Source organism: Acartia tonsa, chromosome 9 (assembly GCF_053477335.1).
Source record: "Acartia tonsa isolate MP-2025a chromosome 9, ASM5347733v1, whole genome shotgun sequence".
Lineage (NCBI taxonomy): Eukaryota > Metazoa > Arthropoda > Copepoda > Calanoida > Acartiidae > Acartia > Acartia tonsa.
In genome coordinates, this window is record NC_137268.1 from 33,419,186 (window position 1) to 33,443,137 (window position 23,952).

At 31.4% G+C, this 23,952-nt stretch overlaps 2 protein-coding genes across 5 annotated transcripts in view; both read left to right on the forward strand.

Annotated features, from left to right (window-relative positions):
- The window catches only part of LOC145328824 (protein amalgam-like), a 46,195-nt gene extending 31,907 nt beyond the window's left edge, over positions 1 to 14,288 (forward strand). The window contains exons 10-20 of the mRNA XM_080172728.1: positions 2,471 to 2,624; positions 2,888 to 2,941; positions 3,383 to 3,444; positions 4,289 to 4,363; positions 5,813 to 5,877; positions 6,024 to 6,092; positions 11,055 to 11,136; positions 11,567 to 11,653; positions 13,182 to 13,241; positions 13,558 to 13,633; positions 13,970 to 14,288. Coding sequence (XP_080028854.1) covers positions 2,471 to 2,624; positions 2,888 to 2,941; positions 3,383 to 3,444; positions 4,289 to 4,363; positions 5,813 to 5,877; positions 6,024 to 6,092; positions 11,055 to 11,136; positions 11,567 to 11,653; positions 13,182 to 13,241; positions 13,558 to 13,633; positions 13,970 to 14,085 — 900 coding nt within the window. The 3' untranslated portion in view covers positions 14,086 to 14,288. The remainder of the gene's footprint in view (positions 1 to 2,470; positions 2,625 to 2,887; positions 2,942 to 3,382; positions 3,445 to 4,288; positions 4,364 to 5,812; positions 5,878 to 6,023; positions 6,093 to 11,054; positions 11,137 to 11,566; positions 11,654 to 13,181; positions 13,242 to 13,557; positions 13,634 to 13,969) is intronic.
- The window catches only part of LOC145328821 (uncharacterized), a 323,279-nt gene that overhangs the window by 4,895 nt on the left and 294,432 nt on the right, over positions 1 to 23,952 (forward strand). The gene's annotated exons all lie outside the window — the stretch shown is intronic.

Genomic DNA, 23,952 nt, shown 5'->3' on the forward strand with positions numbered 1-23,952 from the left:
AACGTTTCAACCCCTAATTTTAATTCACTTAAGAGGTAATTTTGTGTATCATCATTTGGAATGTTCATGAATTTATCGATTATTGTCTTATCCCTTTAGATCCCTGTTTAAAACCCCTCAGTTTACCCCCTTAAAAATGAAAAAGCTTACACATCCTTGCATACAAGTAATATTCTGTATATGGTATACATACATAAATTGGTCTCATTTATATTGTGTCATAAAATTGTTGGAGATATTATTAAAAGGTCCTGACAAAGTACAATGTTCTAGACAACAATATTATAGTATTTTTTTAATGAATTAAGTTTAGAAACGTTCATATGTCCATCAGAATATTTGGGAGGAAACATTATTTTCAAATTTAACCCTTAACGGTCGGGGGGGGGGGCGTTTAACGCCCCCCCATCCGGTTTTTTCTATCTCATTTTCTGTGTGTGAAAGATAAAGAGCCCAAACTGCTTGACTTTTTAAGTATGGGTATGACACATAACTGAGAGTTGGAATTTTTTGAATATCTCCATCCTTGCGGGCACAGGATGCCAGCAAACCTGGCAGGGTCATCCAGGTAAAGAACAAAAATTTGATTTTGACTTAAACAAAGCATTTTATCTTACCAAAATACTAAAATATCCTCTAGTAGTACATCCTCATATTAAATACAGGTGTTCAAGTCAATTTCAGGTTCCAGGTATGATCCTGCAGGTCCTGATCCTCCAGGTCTCCAGAAATCTTTAAAATGCTCCTGTGGCCGCAAATTTTGACTTAGAGACTTCAAATTTTAAACTTAAGCTTTTCTTACATGTCTACATAACGTATTATAATTTCATAAAGATCCGCCGCCGTTTTCCCGCCGACCGCCGACTACGGCGGCTGGCAGCTGCCAAGTACAGCTGCGGCCGCTGAAATTTATATTTTGATATTTGAAATATAAAATTTACATAAAGATTAACATTTTCTGCAAAAAAATGTTTATTCTAGCTTCAAAAATAAAAAAATTACAGCCGGTTGAAATTTTTAAGTAAAAAAGGACCTAAAAACAAAGGTTGTTAAATAAAAAGGTGAAGGAAGCGGAAATTGACCTTGACTTACTTTAGGTCGGAAATTCACCATAACACAGGGGACTCTCACAAAAAAATTTAGCCCTCTAGCTCTAATAGGAACTGAGATAATGAGGGGGGGCGTTGAACGCCCCCCCCCCCCCCCGACTGATTAAGGTGCGGCAAGGGGCCCGACTGTTAAGGGTTAAGATATCGGACAGACTTTAGTTTGGTCTGTTGGTTGCTATGCTACTTTGTAATGTTTTCGTTATTTTATTGTATCCTTTTTTAGTAGCGAAGCTACTCTATAATTCACTATGTCCGTCCGTCCGTCCGTCAGTCAGTCCGTCAGTCAGTCAGTCCGTCAGTCCGTAACGCTATGGGGGAAATGGGATTTACTCAGCTCCTATAAAAGATAGAATGCTGAAATTTTTTGACAACATTCCCATCATTAAGGAGCACAATTGACTATAAAACATCATTGGCGGTCGGACCGCTTTTTAGCAGGTTTTAGGCTATTTTTATATTTTTCACATTTTTCTCCATATCTTCAGTGTTTATGGTCCGATTTTCAAAATTTTTTTAGTTATAGATATCAAAATTAAATTTCCCGTCGTTTAAAGAAAACAACGATGAAGGCCAGACTGCCTTTTTAGCAGGTTTTAGGCTATTTTTATATTTTTCATATTTTTCTCCATATTTTCAGTGTTTATGGTCCGATTTTCAAAATTTTTTCAATTATTGATATCAAAATTAAATTTCCCGTCTTTTAAAGAAAACAAAAATGACGGCCAGACTGCCTTTTTAGCAGGTTTATGCTATTTTTATATTTTTCTCCATATCTTCAGTGTATATGGTCCGATTTTCCAAATTTTTTAAATTAAGGATATAAAAATTTAATTTTCTGTCGTTTTAAGAAAACAACCAAAGCGGCCAGATTGCCTTTTATCAGGTTTTTGGCTATTTTTATATGTTTTACATATTTCCTCATATCTTTGTTTTTTTATTTAACTTTTTTGGGATATCAGGATCAAAATAATTTTCCCCATTGTTATGTGCATCTTTATTTGTATTTTACTTTGACCATCGTCATCATACAAAATAAAACAAGGTTTCGTGTATCCAATAAATCTATTCTTGATTTTAATAAATACCCTTTAAATCTACTTGTACGTATTCCCATCTATGATTTTTGTGCTTCGCTACTTATGGATGTTGTCATCCTTGTTTCTCTTTTTCCTGCTCTTGATTTTTTAACGATTTCTAGTGAAAAGGTTTGCTCCCCCCTCCCCCCTCCCCTAAAAAGTTCCAAGGACCTATGGTAAAGGAAAACCATATCGTTTAAGCGGTTATTGATATCCTTCGGTATAGACAGAGAGACAGATATGCTATTACTTATTTATATTTACCAACATTATATTACTTTTCAGGGAAGCGGGCACCAGCTGCCTGGTGTCCAATGTGACGGCGGTCACTGTGTACAAATAACCGGTGTACAAAAGAGCGACGGCGGGGCGTACAAGTGTACGGCAAGCAACGGCGTCGGCGAATCTCACAGTGCCAGTATTTACCTCACTGTTCAATGTAAGTCTATTTTTTTCTTTACAAGATTTAATTGATTTCTTTGTTCAAATACATCTGTCTTCAAATACATCTGACCGTTACACAAAAATATATGATTATAGTTGTCTATTTTTATTTTTGAATTATTTTTCTAAAATTTAAAGTATCCATCTCTTTTTTAGGGGTTTTCTTTCCAACTTCTCCTTTCATCACCCTCATTTTTATGTCACATGGCTGATTTTTGAGACACTTAGTAAAGTTACAACTTGAATTATTTTTTTTAGATAAACCAAGAATAGAACAAGACCATGGAAGCAAAAACTATGTTCTTCAAAATAGTAAGTTTTTAAAATATGTTAAAAGAAAACCTTTGAGAATACATGAAAAAGGTTTTTAGAATGACTAGGTTCTAAAATCAACTAACTTTGAACTAATTTCTATGAGGTATTTCGTTCTTGTTTTTAAATAGATAGCTATCTAATTACTTACTAACGGAGGTGCCTCTTCAGAGATTTGGGTAAAAAAGAAATATAGCATGAAACCATCCTTACACCGTATTCTTAAAAAAATGACCAACCATCCATGGATCTATGTAAAAAAGGGAGAAATCAAACAGTTCATTGAATACTTTAAAAACCTTACTACTGTACATAATTGATAATAAAGACATTATCTTATGTACACAAATCAAAAGGAAATTGTTTTGCTTAAACCTTTTATACTTCTAATTTCTCCTCTAATTAATGATAAAAATATTTATTTACAAATCAACGTTTCAGGGGAGCTAACCCTAGAGTGTATAATTGAATCAGAACCTGCTCCTACAGTGGCTTGGTATAAGGTATGCTAATAATTGTACAGAAACTATCAAACGATTAGAATCAAGAAGGCTTAAATAAAGCGAAATATATATTCTACTGAAGAAGTTTGTTCTTGTTTGTGTTTTTTTTTAAATACAAATATTCTTAGTCAGTCAATCTCTGAGTTATTCAGTGAGGAAAAAGAAAGCAAATGTTTTAAATATAAAATGAACAAGGATCACAAAGCAGATTTTCATTAGACAACAAAACAAACGGACGGACAAAGTAATTTTAGTATATATTGGAATCCAACTATAAACTCCCAATACCCAATTACTATATCCAGGGATCTAAAGGAATAAGACAATGGCTGTTAAATTAATGTACATCTCCAAAGATTATACACAAAATTACCCCTTCGGTAGGTTAAAATTATTGGTTGAAACGTAAAAACGCTCAACTGAACTAGCTAATCAAAATTCATTAAAGTCCCCAGAGTTGTTAAGCTAACAATTAATAAAACGTTGTCATGAAACCTTGGGGACCAGTGTAATAAACAGCCCATTATATAACATCACCCCCCCCCCCTTACTAAAGAGCGTCAAAAACAGACTGACAAATGTTATGATTTTGTGAGAATTTTCACAATTCCAGCCGTCTATCTTAATTAGATCATGGTTCTATGTGCTATGTATATATAAGTTATATAATAACGTTTTCGTATTCCTTTGTGGATTTTTAATGAATTTTAATTGCTTGGTTAATTAAGTTGAGTGTCCTAAAGTTTTAACCTTAATTGCAATCTACTGATAATTTTCTGTAATTTCATTGGAATTGTAAATTGTCCTATCCCTTCAGATCCCTGCATTTTAATTCTCTTTTTAGGACCTAACAAAATTGACCACTGGACAAAAAGTGAATTTTAAGAAGACCGGCTCAAGCTATAAACTTATTCTAAAGGTAATGATCATATTAAAACAGATTTAGACATGTTAGAATTGCTATATCGGGTTTAAACCTTGCATTAATTTATAAGCATGACTTAAAAGAAATTGTTTTATTTAAAATTTGTACCTGGCATAATTATCCTATTAGCTTATTTATACACATGATGATTCCTAAAACAAGAAGGTACACTGGCATAAGGTAGTTTGAAATAAAAAAGATTATTAACCATCCTTTTTTCAAACAATTTAAAATTACCGAATTGTCGTTCGTTTGGCTAAATTTCTTTAAATAGCTGGATATGGGAACAACTTTATTGCAGCCAATTTTTTAAGGGATCTAAGACTTTAGTTTTATGTATATAGTAAAGTTTTATTCGTGTAGGTTTGACTTAATAATCATATTTGATAATTTAAATCGCAAGTCTAGTGAAAGGGAGAATATTAATATAATAGATGGCTTTGAAACTGATTAATATTAGATGGTTTAGAACTGGTTCTTAGTTATAGTGAAAAATCATGTATATCATAGTACTACATACAATTATTCATGAATATTAATTTAAAAATTATAAAATTGATAACAGTTTTGTTAACCTAGGTTTAGACTTTTTAAAAAATGGTTTTAATTCATAATTTTTCATTTTGATACCCGCTAAATGCTGTCTATGATACGATGCGATAAATAGTTATCCAAAATATATAATCTACATAAGGCAGAATTTCATGCAACAGTAATACGGACTACTCTTTGGTCGTTTTTAATCCTATTTTCCATCATTGAAAACATTTAGAAATTTTCGTCCGAAGCAAATTATCTCTGAAATAGCTACTGCCTTTTTAAAAGCGAAGCTTTTCTATAATTAGGGTCGGTCCGTCCGTCCGTCCGTACGTCCGTCCGTCCGTCCGTCCGTCCGAGATAGATAGCTTTTATTCGTTAATTTAGGCATGTTAGAATTGTCCTATCGATTTCAAACTTTGCATGATGATTCCTGTAGTAGTTGGGTACGATTTAGAAAGCGTAGCAACTCTATAATCATTACCACAATGTCCGTACGTCCATTTTAAACATGTTGATTTTTGTACTTTTTTAACAACAAATTTTCAAGTGTTTTAATTATCCGTTTGATCTGATTTTTGGTATATTGATTCCTGGGACAACAAGGAACAATATTATAAGCGAAGCAACTCTATAATCAAGTCAAAAAATGTAAGTATGTCCATAAACATTATCCTGTTTTTAAGCAGTTTTTCAACAAATTTACCTACAATTTTGATTCGACATTTATACATTTATGTTCCGATTTTTCAGTTCAGATACTATACAAGTGTTAATGTCCGTTTGTCCTACCGTTTCAGTGCTTCGCTTTTATGGATGTTGTCATCCTTGTTAAATCATATATTGATTTATTTTCTAGAAGGTTGTGATGAAGTCACTAGCTACTTTAAATTGATTTCTTTTTAGGAAAGGCCACCCATGGTTTTTGGTAACTACTCATGTCAAGCTGAAAATCTTTTGGGAGAATCCAGGTAAAATTTTAATTATCAAGATCTCTAAAATGGCGGTACAGATTTTTTTTGTACCAAGTTTTAAATGCCCTAAAAAAGCAATATTTTATTTTTAAAAACGTCTTGCCCTTTCACTTCAAAGCTACTAACTTAATATTTATTTTTAGAAAATTTTTCGAGGTCCATGGAAGACCTTTTGGTGCTCAGTTCACAGCAAATCATGCTTCGTATCACAAGTAAGACAAATAGATAGATAGGTGGATAGACCATCTTTGCCTTATATTTAGACTATTATTTCAATAATGACACCCCAGAATTCATTCATCTCAAAGAAAATTTCTATCTTTTTTAATGTTTGTTACCCTATATTGGCTAAAAATGAAATATTTTTTCAACTATCACTGCTAATTCTAATTGCCAAAGATCGCTCATTAAAAATCAGTAAAGATGAATGTTTATTAAGATGGACCATTTTAAACTGTTTCTCTCAATCATTGTTTGTTGTAAAATTTTAAATAACATGGGTCTAAATTCCGATTTTCTAAATGATTTTCTTGAGTTTCTATTAAAAACAAAAGAATAATATCTCACACTTCAAATGTACATGATTTATATTCCTTAATTCGTAATTTATCTATTTTAAACATTTAAAAATACATAAATTCATAGTTTGTTTCATGTTTAACTCGAAATAAATTATGTAATAAAAACAACACAAGTGTTAGAATTATCGGGTACACAGATAAACCTATTAACGGGACACACGTATAATTGGCACAAACACACTGGAGAAAAGAACACAATGTACTAAAAGTTAAAGATACTAAAGAGACATCTCAAAAGTAAAACATACTTTGATATATTAATCAACTTTGAAAATTAAAAAAAATCTTCCAAATTTTTTGGAAAATTCTCCAGTGAAAAATCAAATCTAATATAAATCACAGGGACTTGGGGTGAAATTTAGAATTTTGTCCAAAGTCTGTTCTAGCTACTCAACAGCATATTTACGAAACTTAGTAAGTTTGTCAGTGTTCATAATTTAATCGTCCTTGTTTCAAACTTAATAATTCAAGAAATTGGGTCACATACTAAATAGTAAATAAATACCTCTTCAATATTATGTATTTACATTTAACAAGGAGGACTGCATCCAAAAAAAATATCAAGTGTAGTTTTTAGTAGACAGGACTACAGAAGTAGCGCACAATAAGGGCATTTTTATGTGCCGATATTATAAAATAAGAATAATAGTTACTTATCGCATCGTATTATAGACAGCTTTCCGCGGATATTAAAATGAAAAAAAAGATCGATGTTATACTAATAAGAATAATAGTTATTTATCGCATCGTATTATAGACAGCTTTCCGCGGATATTAAAATAAAAAAATTAAAGATTGAAACTTTTTTTGTTAGCCCCAAGAGGCCGATTGCAACAGTTACAAAACTGGTATAAATTTTATGATTTTTATTTTAATATTCATTGAAAATTGTCTGTAATACGATAATATTTATGATTTCTTAGTATAGCTAAGAACCGGTTCTAATCCACCAGATATTATTCGGTTACGAAGTGAAACTGGACACATAATTTAAAGTTCGGTTTATTTAACTAAATCATATTTTCATTTAAACGGCTTGAAATTGAAGAAACTTATTTGGTCATAGAGTGGGTATCACTATCGATCTTGCGAATATTGTGTATCATCATTTCCGTTTATCTTAATATTTAACTCGCAAAAATACAGGAATAAATCATAGGACGTCTTTAATTAATTTAATGTATATATTAATTACTGTATTAATTACTTGCGGAAATGCCCCCTAGAGGCTCTAGGGGCATTTGAGGAGAGGGGAGTTGAATTCAATAACCAATTTTTTATTTATGATTTAAAAAGTTGATACAAACCTTCATAGGACTTATGAGAAGCTACCCTTTAAAGAAGAGCCACATCGGTTCAGTGGTTAGCGAGATCCTTCGGTACAAACAAACAAACATATAGACATCCTGTTAATTTATCATAAGGATTTTCTGTTCTGATGATTATATATTTTGATAAATATGGCGGGAGTGATGATACAACTGCAAATAAGTATGTAATATATAACAGATGCTATCATTGACTTCATAATATGATAATGCTAACCAGAGAGGAAGGGGGTATTATAATATAAATTATGCTGGTACCCAAAGTTTTATAAGTCCGTTCTTTCATTCGTTGGCTTAGCTTTTTTAAAATCTTGATCTTTGTTCAAACTTTTAACTAACAATTATAAACTACAAAAGGTATATTTTGTTTGTCATCATTGGGGATGTACAATACATCTATAGTCCTCCGTTGTCTTATCCTTAATATCCCTGATGGTGCCAGATTAATATACCAGGCAATACCTAACATTCTTTTAGAGGTGGCCATATAAAACAGCTATTAAACATTTTAAAAATAACAACAACAAAAATTTTAAATGTAACCTTAAAATACACACTTAAGTTGCAAGTTGCAAGTAATTATCTCTAGAAAGGTCTTGTAAACGGGCGAATGAATTGGTTCAAAATGATTATAAAATGGGTAGTTCTTTTTCAAAATGACCTAGTATATTTAAAATGTGACAAAAAATGTTTAATGAATAAAGAATAGAGAACTCCCCCCCCTCCCCCCATGAAACCTTTATTTACTCTATGTGTAGGGGTAGCTATTCTAACAATCAATTCTACAAAAAATCACGAAACCTTTTAAGTATCTGGGGGGTAAATTTTGTTTTTTATGGAACTGAAGAGGGATGGGTAAGAAGGAGATTATATGGGGAAGGGGGGTGTAGGGGAAATTTTCCTTTAGAATCATTTGTCTGAATATCATTCCATTTTCCTTGTCTATGTGTAAAGCAACTAGCGTTTTTGATTAAGGATAAATCAAAGTAAAAATAAGCAAATTCGTTGAGAACACCGAAAATCCAGGGATTCAGGGAACAAGACAATGGCCGATAAATTGTTGTAGAACCCTAAAAATGACAATTAAATTACCCCTTCTGAAGTATAAATTATTGATGAGTTTGTTGAACCAATCAATACAAGTTTACTTAAAGTATCCCAGTTTGCTAAGCCAACGAATGAGTGAAGTTGTTTTATAAAACAGGATATTTTACAGTCCAATGTCCCCTTCCTCCCAGCAAAAAATCAAATACTTAACACATACTTCATGTGAAGGGGTTGGGATTATGTAAATGATAGGGAAAGGGAATATGATAGGAGAGAGAGAGAGAGAGAGAGAGAGAGAGAGAGAGAGAGAGAGAGAGAGAGAGAAAGAGAAAGAGGGAAAGAGAGAGAAGGAGAGAGAGAGAGGGTAAGAGAAAGAAAGGAAGAGTAATGGATAGAAAGATATAAAAGGGTTTACTAAGTAACCACCGCAGGGGAATAATATTGAAATGGATATATTATTACTTGGATCTTACACCAGATTTTCATGTTCTATAATAAAGTGAACTTTGTAGCGGCCTAAAAAAACAATCTCCCCCAACCCCATCCTTTACTCCATCCCCTCCACTCCTACTTGATAAACGGCCCGACCAATAAAAGCGAGGGGAAATTGCAACTTGAAATGACGATAATTTTCTCTTTTCATAATATCCATGTATATTCTACATCTATTGATAATGTTAATAATAAGATAACTGTATACCTATTTAACAAGATGTTACAACATTATATATATGCATACAATACAACATATGGTACAAAACAAACTGCAAAAATGTATGCAAAAAATGTTTATTGATAAACTACAATGTTAATAAGTTAAATTATGCTGGACTTGTAAATAAGCATTATATATTATGCACTAGCGGTTTCGCCCCTAGCCTCTAGGAGCTTTGCCCCATGAGGTAGTTTTGAAAAAAAAAAACTTCGGGTGCTGCGAACCATACTCTCTCCACCAAATTTTTTTGAGGGGGGTTTAGGGTGTCCCACCCCCCAAGAAAATAGCTTAAAACCATCACAGGACCAATAGGTATATACCCTGAAGAGTAGAATCCGATCGGTTCAGTGGTTACCGAGATCTTAAGCTTCAGACGGACGGACGGGCGGATAGACGGACAGACATCAAGCTACTTTGTATTTTAGATGTCATAAATAACTGGCTTTATTGTGATTTTTTTATAAAATTTATTATCTGCTAATATAACAAAAAAAATTATCAATATTTTCTTCCTAAATTAATTGGACGAGAAGCCCTCAAAGTTTAAAATTCCAACGAATGAGAGAACGTGTCAATGAATGATTTACATTCCTATGTCCACTCCCTTCCTGTTTTTTATGAACATAAAAATATTAAAAGATTTTGGCCAGGGAATATTAGTTTATCTGTAAAACTCATGCACACAGAAGATGAAGTAATAATTAAGAATTTTCAGAAATATTCAGTAAATGTATGTGTCTTCTTTCTTGAGGGATTTTTACAGTGTATAGACTGGATAGAGACTTGATGATCGTTATGGAGTTTTTATTCATTTGTAAGAAGGACATGATTTAATGATATAAAATGTTCTTCTAAAAAATTATTAATTAAAAAGTAAAATATGTTTACAATCATATAAAGTAGTAAGGCTTTTTTTTGTCTGAAGCTTGAGATTTCAATAGCTACTGAACCTATTGAGTTTTCCATTTTAGGGAATCTTCTTGGGATGGTTTTAATCTGTTTTATTATTTATATTTAAGTTTTAAATGGTTCTATTCTCTTTTTATTCCATCGCTTTCAATAAATTTTAGAGCCACTAGTATACATATAATATTTAAAAGCTAATAAAAGCCTTGATTATTATTTGTATTTCATAATACATTTCTAGATCCCTTAGTAAATCCCACTTTTCCTATTATGAAGAATCACATAATATTATATTATTATGTGTCATTAAAAGATTTCAGAAAATATTATATTAATATTTTTATGATATACTTATCTGGCTATCATTAAATCTTTATTTCTATAAGTAATTATATAATATGATCTAGAGAATGCCATAGCCAATAAAAAGGTTCAACAAGACTACTAAAAATAGATTTGCGGCGTTATCCTATCAGGATTGTTTTCTCAATTTCAAAAATGTTGGTAAAAAATTCCTAGTGGGATAACACTAAATTTGCAATCTGATAATAATTCTGACCCATAAATAAATATATGACTTGATTATTACTTTTTTAGGCAAAGATTTGAGTTAAGTTGGTCAGTGGAAAGCTCTGTTCCAATACTAGAGTATAGGCTACTCTATAGAAGACTAGCTAAGGTAATAATTCTATATAATAGGCTACTCTATAGAAGACTAATTATAGTAATCATTCTAGATTATAGGCCACTCTATAGTAGACTAGCTAAGGTAATAATAATTCCAGAGTACATATAGACTACTCTATAGAAGACTAGCAAAGGTAATAATTGTATAGTATAGGCTACTCTACAGAAGACGAACTAGGGTATAATTTCTATAGTATATGCTACTCTATAGAAGACTAGCTATGGTAATAATTCTGGAGTATAGGCTACTCTATAAAAGACTAGCTAAGTAAATATTTCTCGAATATAGAATACTAGCTAAGGCAATATTTCTACTGTATAGGCTACTTACTCTATTGAAGATTAGATAAGGTAATTTAGTTTCTTGTATTTACTAGTCTACTCTATAAAACTAGCTATAGTAATATTTCAAATATTTGTAGGCAAGTCAAGTTGGAAAATATGAGGGAGAGGATTGGACGAATGTGATAATACCTGGCACAGACCAGGACTCCATATCAAACTCAAAGGTAAACATTACCAATCACGAAACAAATGCAAAGTTAAAAAAAGATATTGGTATATACTTGGCTGATTAGTACAATTAATCTAGAATGGTGGCGTGCTGTAATAATTTGATTTAGAGGGGTAAAAACTTCCCCCTTAAAATTTATAAAAGGCCTTCCTTCCCCCTTTTTAACTCAAAAATAATTTCACATTCCCCACTTTTTTTTTTAATCAAGTATATTTTATCAATGTTAATTAGTGTTGATCAGACTTTAAGAAAGCATTTGATAAAAATTATGATCGACAGTTTTAAAAGTAACAAAATATTTCAACAAATTTTTTAATGTAAAATAAACTCCTAACAATATGTATGTCTCTCTTTATTTTAGATAATATTGTGTGTTTTTTTCAATTGTTTACACAATAAAATCATATAAAATGTAAACTACTTGACCCTTTTGCCTTCTGTTCTCTTGTATAGACTTGGCTGTTTTTATATTTTCGATGCTTTCAACTGATTTCAAAATTCCAATACAAAATAGGGACAGGGTACCCACCCTGTGCACAGAGTTATATGAAATGCTCTCTCAAATCTTTAAACATTTGACACATTGTTTGATTTATCAAGCTTTGCTCTTATTAGAGTTGTCATACTTGTTTAAGTATTATTTAATCCCTAAATATTAGGGATCTAAAGGGATAAGACGATGGCCGATAAATTAATGTTCCTCCCCAATGATTGATGATAAACATAAATACCCCTTCTGTAGATTACAATTAATGGTTTAAATATTTGGACACTCAACTTAATGAACCAAAGTTCAATAAAAGTCCCCAAAGTTCTTAAGCCAAAAATAAGAAAACGTTATTATAAAACTTTGGGGACTAGTGTAATAATTAGCCAATTGTCCCCACCCTCCCTGCCAAATATACATTCAAGTGTTGTTGTTTTATCCTTGAACGTATCATAAACCCTAAAGTCATAAATCAAAATTTGGTATAATCCATTAAACCAAAGATTACCACCCCCTCCCCCGCTTAGGTTTAACTTTAATAAACGTGTTTTATCCCCCTTTAAGAGATATGACCCATCTGATTCCTATAACTTTAAGGTTCTTACTTTCATAAATCTAACCCCCAAAAATATACAAGTTTAATATTGGTCCACTTCCCATTGTTGGGAAACTGCCCAAATTTTCATATTTTGTAAAATTTTATGATAAAATATTGTTCTGTTATTGAAAAAGTGTTATTTTTGTACACTTTTAAGAATAATTTAAACATAAATCCATTTTGACCCTAAACTATAAAAGTAAACAATATCTATAAAAATATTAAGATTTTATAGAAAATACGAAATTTTTTTTTAAGAACAGCTTTTTTTCAAACATCGTACAAAAAGTACATCCGTTCTCCGACTATTCAATAATAATATCATATGTAAGATATGTGTGTGTTCCGAAAGATCTCGTAAATTGCTGGACCAGCAGTTTTCCAGTAAATTTTAGTAATGGTCCAAGGAAAAAATTGATGGGAATTATTTTTTTTCAGACAATGTCTTGGGACCTAGAGGGTCTGAAAGAAGAGAGCAATTATGAAGCTATAGTACAGGTTAGATAGATAGATAGATAGATAGATAGATAGATAGATAGATAGATAGATAGATAGATAGATAGATAGATAGATAGATAGATAGATAGACAGATAGATATATAGATAGATAGATAGATAGACAGACAGACAGAAAAGCAGAAAGACAGACAGATAAATATATAGAAACTTTAAAACAAGTGGATAATTATTATTTGTTAAGGCTAGAAACATGGTTGGTCGGAATATTCTTCCATTTTCTCTTTTAATAGATAGACAGACAGACAGACAGTTAGATAGAAACTTTGAAACGAGTAGATAATTATTGTTTGTTCAGGCAAGAAACATGTATGGTTGGTCAGAACCTTCATCCATGTTCTCGTTTAATACAAGTATTCCAATTACAAAACAAGGTACAATCTAGCTTTTAAGCAACTTTGCTTTTCCCAAAATATAAGTTCTACTGGATCTTTAAAACGAAAATTTTGATATGATTTTCGCAAAATTTTATGAATTTATATAAATGACTCTCCCAACGAAGCTACTCCTTTATGTACTTACGGAAGATAAACGTAAGATATAACTCCTCCATCCGAAGAGTTTATATTCCTTACGGGGTGCTGTAACCCTATTGGGATTTCCTAGACCTAACCTAACCTAAAATAAATATAAAATAACGATTTTTTTTATATAACAAGTTGTCATTCATTTTTCTTATTATACAATCTAAAAGTTATTTCTTATTTCAGGAGGCGTGACCTACAGTCTTAACTGGAGTCTTGGTGACGGTCAGAGTGGACAGGGTCAGACATACCTGTCAACTCTCTTGTTGTTATTAGCTACGCTGCTGGCATTGTATCAATAAAGAAACTCTATACAGTTAAAAGAACCGGTGTTGTTAGATTCAAAAGACACAAAAAAGTGCTTTTAAAAGAACCCAAATTAAAAAGTGCTATTAATATGAAGATTTTTAGTTAAAATCATTAGAATATAAGTTTGTAAAAATAATCATAGTGAATTTAAAAAGAAATAAAACAAGAACAATTTTGATCAAATGTAATACTGAAAGGAAACAATATGAATTAAAAAAGCTCTCGTGTTATTTTTATTATTCATTTCATTTATTACTTTAAATACAAGTATATAATTTTAATACTTATAAGAAATTCAATAATTTTGCAACGTTACATTCGAATTTAAATTCTTTAGAATTCCAACAATCGATCATTTACAATTTGAGACCTAAATCAATTGTCAGGTCTTAGTTTACTTAACATTATAATATTTCATTAAGCGAATTTTAAATTTAAGTTCTGTGATTTAATTAAAATTGTTATTTGGATTTGTTTCTGTTTTTTTTTCTCAATAAAATTACAATTGCTTAATAAAATCTTTTTGAAAATATGATGTTTTTTTTTAAATTGTGATTTTATGGCATAGCCATAGGGAATAAAATTGTTTTTTGTTATGTAGTGGGAAAATTTAAAATATAATTTGTTTTGAGGAACAAATAAAATCAAGATTGACAACATTCATAAAAACGAAGCTCTGAAACGGTAGAACAAATTAACATTAACACTTGTAGAATGTCAAAACTGAACAATCAGAATATAAATGTATATGTATCAACAAAATTGTATAGAAATTTGTTGCAAAACTGCTTAATTATGTGATATTGTTTAAGGACATACTTACATTTTTAGGACTTGATTATAGAGATGCTTCGCTCATAAAGCTCTGTACCTTGTCTTAATGGGAATCAGTATACCAAAAATCAGATAATTCTGATATTTTTAACATACAAAAATTCGTTGTCAAAAAAAGGAAAAGAAGGTTTAAATGGACGTACGGACTTTCTGGTAACGATTATAGAGTTGCTGTGCTTTCTAAGTCGCACCTAACTGTTAGAGGAATCACCATACAAACAATAAGTTTGAAATCGATATAACATTTTTATTCTTTTTAAATTAACGGAAAGACCTAACAGTTACAACTTTTAAAAACTAAAAAAAAATTAAATGAAACGAATGACGAAGTTCATTAGCGAATCTCAATAGAGTTCATTAAAATAAAGGGCTAACGTTATCGTTTCAGAGATCATATTGAATACTTTAAATGGACAGGGAAACTCATCTTAAAGCCATGCGGACAGACATACTTAAACTTTAGAGTAGGAGACAGCGTAAAGTGAAACCAAAAATGACGTAATTCGATAAAATAACCAATGAGAAGCTAGTATAAATTTTACCATTGGTCAATTACAGTGTATACTGGCCTCTCATTGGTCAACTTTATTGTATGACGACATTTTTTGGGGCCATTTAACGCAGTCTCTTAGAGTAGCTGTGTTACTATAATACCAAAGGTAATATTATTCAATACCAATGTGTTGCATCATTATAATGAAGACAAAAAGACGTGTCAGCATTGTCGCCAAGGATATGATTTCAAAAGAAGCTAAAAAGTAGGATTTATGAAAGTATGTTTGTCTCTACAATAAAATTTATTATTTTTTTTAAGGGGAATTGTCATCTGTATATTTCTAGGAAAAGTTAGGTATGCCCTTTACAGAATAAAGCCTTGGATAAAATAGGTTCTTTCACTAAAAGATCTGTAAATATAGATGTATAAATAGACAACTACCTGGATCCCCCTCTTCCCACTTTATTGTTTTACTCTAAATTGTTTGTTTTTTTCAAATTTTTTTGCTTTTATAATTTGTAATTATGTTTGTTCTCTAAAACACTTTAAGAACCCGACACCAAAAAATCTGAGAATCAGAAGTTTTTTTTCTTATTTGTTATTCTAAGCATCATTCAGTTGCTGCATTATCAGTAGCCTAATCAGCATTGTCATAGGGTGTCTCAAAAATAAACTATGTGTAATTGTATACCCTTAAATGTGTCCAAATAAAGAAATTTTAAAAAAATCTTTTAGCATTCTAAGCACCATTCAGTTGCTACATTAGCAGTAGCCTAATCAGCATTGTCATAGGGTGTCCAAAAATAAACTATGTGTATGCCCTTAAGGGTGTCCCAAAATGAAATTTTAAAAATCTTTTAGTAATCTAAGCATCATTCTGTTGCTGCATTATCAATAGCCTAATCAGTATTGTAATAGGGTGTCCAGAAAAATTATATTTGTGTCATTAGGATGTCCAAAAAAGATATTAGAAACGCTTTTAGTATTTTAAGCATAATTCAGTTGCTGCATTATCAGTATCCTAATCAGCATTGTGATAAGGTGTCCAAAAAAGATATTTGAAAAGCTTTTAGTATTCCAAGCATCATCAGTATCCTAATAATTGTAACAGGTTGTCTTTAAAACTATATGAGGGTAATTAAGGGTGTCCCTTAAATGTCATTTGATATTTTTAGATTTGATGGGAGCTTTGAGGGAAAGCAGGAATAATATTTTTTTTTAAAGAAAAAACTTATTTTCTATTTCTTTTCAAATTAGAAGGTGCTCTCTGGGAGCTTTGAGGGAAAGCATATATACAATTTTGATTTAAAGTTTAAAATAGTTTAATCTTAGACTATATGAAAAAATATTCATGCAGATATTAGTTAACATACTTAATCTATCAAATTATAAATTCAGTGGCAAAAAGACTAAACGAAAAAATATACTAAAACTTTTTTTTCATAATATTATTTGTAATGTAAAAACATTGATTAAATAACAAATGAGAAATCATCATCAAATTATCTATTTTTGTCAGCAAAGTGTAGATATAACAAGCTACTATTATTAATTGGTTTTCTTATAATGTGGCAAATGAAGTTTTTTTGCAAAGTCACTAGAGGATTTCTTCCCTAGAAACCTATAGCGCTTCAGATCGTTGTCAGAAAGGTTTGAATCTAGGTCCAACAACGCGTCATAACCAAACACGTTAAAAGTGGTTCTTACTGCTGTTAGGTTATGTGCGCAGCATTAATAGTTAAAAATTAGGTGAATACCTTGGCTCTAAACAGGCCTAACTCTATGTACTGTTAAGACTTCCAGACAAAGATCGTGCAATCATAGGGTTAGCTGTATAAAGGGTGTGTGACCATATAATCAGGCACAGCAAATAAGCAAGATTTGGTTCAGTGTTGCATCAAGATAAGTTCTCGTGGACAATTTAATAATCAATTTAATACAACCGCCTAAATGTAGAACAATTTATTTATTTCTTCTTTATCAATATTTTATTACTTTCAGGGGTTTCTCAAAAACACTTTTCTTCTTATTATTAGCTAGGAAGGGAATATAAAATTAATCTGGATTTAAATTATCTGTCCATATACATAATAAGAATAACAATGTTAATAATTATTGATTTATTATGCAATACAAATATTTATATTATGTGAAATCTTTATTAGCAGCAAAGCTACACTACAAGTGCCTATTTTCAGACATTTTGGACTTTTGGATATTTAGGAAGGACGTCCAAGCTTTTTTGTGTAGGGGGATAAGAGTTATTAGGTTTGTATTATTCCAAAAATAAATTTAGATAGCCTATCGAACCCAATACCAACACCTAATTCGTTTGTGGAGGGGGAGGGGAATTCCCCTTATCCCCGCCTCCCATCACACCCCTCTTGGACCTCCCTGATAGATAGATATTCACTATTCACGCATACATAAGTAGTAGAACAATATTTCATGCTTGTTACAAGTTCAAATTGGGAACATCATAGCAAAAATTTTAACAGTAAAAAAAACATTTCTTTATTAAAATATGTTATCACTTTAGTAGCTTATATATTTTTATTAGTTAAACCTAAACTAAACGTAGCTTTTCTTTCTGATTTTGATTTACCTTTTTGTGATAAATTTCTGTATTCTAATTAATTTTTTAAAAATTGTATTCAATTAATTTATTAACCAAAGATCTCATGAATCCTGATCTTAGACAAGCCCGCCATCAAGTAATCTATAATACAAAGTAGAACAATGTTTGTTTGTCTGTCTGTTTGTTTGTAGCGAAGGATCTCGCTAACCGCTGAACCGATCGGGTTCTCATTTACAGGGTAGCTTCTCATAGGTCCCGGATAGGTTTATAACTATTTTCTTGGGGGGTGGGACACCCCCAACCCCCCCAAAAAATGAAAAATACCCCCCCCCCCTAATTTTTTTTTTCTTTTTAAAACTAAAATTAAAATAGTGGGGTCGACTAGCCCCCCCCCCCTGCAAAAAAAAATTCCCTCCCCCCAAAGAAATTTTTTTTCTTTTTCTTTTAAATCTAAAATACGAAAAATTGTTGTTACTTTTCCAAACAAACTTATAAATGGATGCTTCTAAAAAATAACATAATAACATATAAATTCTGTAAATCTATTTCAATTTTCCTAATTTTGCTCTTTTGTATGTTGCTACAAATTTTGCAGGACTTGATAGAACAAAGTTAGATATGAAAAGTTAGATTAAAACAGAAAATGGTGGGTAACAGAATTTATATATGTACACATTATTCCATTACTAATAAAAAAAAAACACAATTGTTTCATGATTATATTTATTTTATATCTAACAAACCCATGGCAGTTTTTAGAATAAATCTATAGTATAGATGCATAACCAGACAACTAGATGGATCTTCCTGGATTTCCTAACAAAACTTGTTTTAATCTAATAATTTTTCATTTTAATAACCGCGGAAATCTAGCGTCTACCCTTCTAGGAATTTTTAAAGCAATTAAAAACTTTTTTAATCATTCATAAAAATTAGATGAAGCTAAGCTTTTTAGAACAAGAATTTGTAAATTATAATAAAGAGAAATAAATGTCTGTCAGGTATTCAAAAAAAAGTAAAATAAGGTTGACAACATCCACAACAGCAAAGCTCTGAAATGGAAGGACAAACGAGCATTAACACTTGTAGAGTGTCAGAACTGAATAAGCAGAATAGCAATGCATAAGTCTAAACAAAAGTGTAAGTAAATTTGTTGCAAAACTGATTAAATACATGATACCATTTTCTGGTAATGATTTCAGAGCTGCTGCGCTTTTTAAATTGACCTAACTGATATAGGAATCATCATACAAAGTTTGAAAGATCTAACCATTACGGACGGACGGTTGGATCAAACTTAATTATAGAAAAGCTTCGCTTTTAAAAACTTATGTAAAGATATTCTTTTCAATAAATAGGAATAATAGATACAAAATCAAACATCTATTCATATTTCTAGATGCGTAGTAGCTTTACAATACTAAGTGTGTTCGTCAGAATCTCAGTCACAAAAAAGGGACAAGTACGTATGTTTTGGGGGTGTTTTTTACTGTATTTTTAACTTTGTCTGTCCGTCGTCAATCAGACCATCATTAACCGTCATTTAGGCATTATTTGATTTTCTCTTCTGCTATTTAAGACAGACAGCTGTAATTTTTTGGTCAATATTCCCTTTACCAATGGGTATCCAGCATGTAGTATTTTGGTCCGTTGATCTGTGACTCATGCGTAAAAAAAAACATGAATATTTTTTCCATACAGGTTATTTTTCTTTTCTTTTTATGGCAACTAAACTTCTGCTCTGTAAGTCCTTAAAAATTATTGTACTTTTTGGCTTTCATTTTAGTTTCTTTTGGGATCAGAAAGCAAATGAGATAATGTTGATATAAAACTTTGGGTACCACTTCAATTTACATTTCAATGTCCCCTGACTTTTATAAGCTAAACAAATTATAAGATTTTAACTTGTGATTCTGATTGGTATAGAGGCTAATGTTTTAATGTAGTTTGTATTTGTTAGTTTGTAAGCTATATTTTCATGTATGCTTTTATTCTTGTCCTCTCTTCATTTTTAACTTTTTATATTTCTCTCTCTCTTTCCCTCTTCTCTCTTTCTCTTCCTATCTCTATATCTCTATCTAACTCTCTCTCTTTCTCTCTCTCTCTATCTATCTATCTCTTTCTCTCTCTCTCTCTTTCTTTCTCTCTCTCTCTTTCTTTCTCTCTCTCTCCTTTTCTCTCTCTCTCTCTTTCTCTTTCTCTCTCTTTCTCTCTCTCTTTCTTTCCCTTTCTCTCTCTCTCTCTCTCTCTCTCTCTTTCAGAGTCTGTCCTTTGATTGTTACATAATGTCAAACAATCAAAGAGACACAACACCTAAATTTAAATTTTTAATTGAATATTGGCAGATTTCAATAAAATATTAAAAACCTAATAAAATCACAAAAGAAAAAAATATGACGCTTCGCCCCGGCTTCAGACCCGTAATTTTTGCAAAAGGGTTAAATTTTTAACAATATGTAAACGGGGAACAAATATTTGTGAAGTATACTATACTGCAAGTTGCAAAAGTATTATTAAGCTGTAAATATTCTTTTTGTATTTACTGCCATTTGTCCATTTTAGACCATCAATTGACCATCTGCCACAAAAAAAAAACATAAAAAGTAATCCATAGCCACAAGCCGGGACAACAAATTCTGTTTTGATGCCAGAAATTCAATTAAAAATATATTATATTTATTAACAAACCGCCGCAACTAAGAAGTAAGCTAAGCTTTTTTTGAAGCATCTCGCTAACCGCTGAACCAATATGGTTCTCCTTTACAGTGAAGCTCATCAAAGGTCCTGAGATGGTTTTAGGCTATTTCTATTTTATGAATAAGTCTGGATATGGTTTTAGTTTTTTTTCTGTCTTTCCATATCCCTTCGAATATAGAACCCCTGGGTGGTAGGGGCGTAATTATTAGTTTATTAAAAAGAAACGAAGCACGTATAATATACTAATTCTTTTTCTATGTCTCAGGTCAAAACTATTGTGAGTGAAAAGTTAAAAGTATATAAAGATAATCTCAGCCAGAAAATTTCTTACACTGCTGCGTCTACATTAGCATGGGGTTGTTGGGGGCAAACTTATTCTAATCTTTTTTATCTAAATTTGAGATTATACAGTTGTATCCATTATTAGAGCTGAAATTTCCTCTAAAATCTATTTTTCATTAGAAATCTTTATATTAAAGTAAAAGGACCTTTGTCTGTGTGTCTGTCTGTCTGCGTGTATTGCTAACCACTGAACCTATATGGTTATCCTTTACAGAGTAGCTTTTTTGGGTCCTGGAAAGGTTTGTAACTATTTTAGGGGAGAGTACCACTACCATCCAAAGAGAAATCGCCCCAAGAACAAAATAGCAGCTAGAACATATAGATTTTACTAAATTTTCATTCTAGTTATACATACTAGATATACCTGGGGTATCTAAAGAAATAAGTCAATGAGAGATAAATTTGTGAAGCTTTTAATAGTACTTATAAAAAATTACGTCATACTGGCCAACCATTGGTCAATTCAAATGTAAACTGGTCTGTTATTGTTAATTTAGTCTGTGTATTGGCAAATCATTTGTAGTGTGAACGTCATTTTTTAGGCATTTCAATCAAATTTACCCCATTTGTATACAAAAATTTATATATGAAAAATTGTATAATTAAACTGTAGAATATACAAAAATAGCGGCTATGTCCATAAAGGCCTCTAGGAGCAATTGAGTTCAGAATCACCCACCCACCTTTCAATTTTAGTTTTAGAAAGAGAAAGTAAAAAAATGGGGATGGTAATTTATTTCTAGGGGCTATTTCCCCAAAAAAACTTATAAAACTTCACAGTACCTATAAGAAGCTACTACGTAAAGAAAAAAAACCATAATGATCTTGTAGAACAGACTGACACAGATCCTGTTACTTTTATGTAAGGATTAAAAGGATCTGATAAAAGTATCCAAATTTATCTGACACAAGAGAGTTAACGTTTATAAAACTTTGGGTGCCAGTACAATTTTCAATCTATTGTCCCCTCCCTCCATGTGAATTACTTCAGTCTATCCTATATGAACATCGAGCAAAACTCAGTTTTTTCAAATCAATATTACAGTATGATATATAGGATACTAAAGTTGGATTTCTTTTGTGATACTTCTGTATCAGAATGACAAAAGAATTTACATATACTTAGTAGAAATAGATGTATGCTAAAAACGGTACCAAGACTGAAACTGTTAGGATCTTTTCCAAAACGAGAAAATAGTGATCTATCGCATCGTATTATAGAAACTGGACTGCTTTCAGCGGATATTAACTTATAAGATTAAAACCAGTCTTGTTATCTCAAGCCTTCGGCCCCTCGGGGAAATTTTATGATATTTATTTTAAAATGGCTGAGAACTGGTTCTAATCCAGCGGATAATAATCGGTTTCGAAACCATACTGAAATTAATATTCTGTATTAATTATTGTCCTTTGTTTGTCATGTTTGACTATGACTCTTTTATAATCACCTCTCGGACGTCCCAGTTTTAAACCTTTTTATAGTGTCTTAAAAGAATGTCATTCTGGCCCTTGGTTGGTCAATTACAATATATATTATTACTGGCCTGCCATTCGTAAATTAGTCTGTGTATCGGCATGTGACATTTGTATTGTATGACGTAATTTTGTATAATTACTAGCACCCAGTTTATATTATTTTTTTGTGAGGAAAAAAACTCTCAGTAGGGGAGCTATTTTTAACCCAGGGTGGGGGAAGAGGCAAATTATTAGAGGAGCATTACTCCTTTACCTTTATCGGACTTTATTTGCCCCTCTATTGTTTAACTTTATTGTGAAGACTTCTGCCATTGTATACTCATTTACACAACAATGGAAAGTCTCCTTCAGAATATACAATTTGGATTCATCTAACTAGTGTTCAACAAAACCAACGGTAGCTGTCTATTGTGCCCTAGCAAAATGGGAATAGATGCCACTGCTTTTGGCCTACCTAGTCTATTAACGTCAGGGATTACCCTATACCGCATCTCTCGTCAAGGGGGTTTCGTTCTCTTTTCTCTTTCCCTCTACTATGACGTCATTAGAATAGGTAGGCCAAAAGCGGTGACATCTATCCCCATTTTCATAGGGCAGAGCTAGATACAAACGTATTACAGTTTGAATTGCTATGGATATTTGTAAATCAGAGAATTGGTTGTCTGTATGGCTACATTTTGGAGAAAAAAAACATCACCTCCTCAAGGTAGCTTAAGACCCAAGGCTCTTGGAGATCTAAAGGGATAAGTCAATGGCTGATTAATTGATGTACATCCCCAATAATGATACAAAATTATGCCTTCTAATTATTACAATTAGTGGTTGAAACTTTAGACACTCAAATTAATGAACCAACCAATCAAAATGCAGTAACAGTCCCCAAAGTTGTAAAGCCAACAAATATGAAAAAATTATCAAAAAACTTTGGGAACTAGTGCCCAATGCACCCCTTCCTCCCTGCAAGGTTCTAGTCAACAAAATTTTCTATCTTATTTGAATAAGAATAAGCTAAATCTTTAATTTCTGTCGAAAATGTAAAAACAACTAAAGTAAAGCAAAAGCAAGTAAGATCAAGAAAAGGTATAAACATTCTAAAGTAAACCATCATATAAACAAGGATGACAACATCCATAAAAGCGAAGCTCAAAAATCAGACGATATGGCCGAACTTTTAATTCAATTAATTTAAATCTGTTGCAAAATTGGAAAAATACATTGTTTAGCATCGTATTTACATTTTAGGAGTTGATTATATAAATGTTTCGCTTATAATATTGTACCTTGTTAGCATAGGAGTCATCATTGCATAAATCAGATGAATATGATAATTATATCATACATTTCTTTATAAAACATAACTTTCTGGTAGCAATCAAAGATTTGCTACACAATGTAAATTTTACCTAACTGCTACTGGATGCATTCATATATTTTTCC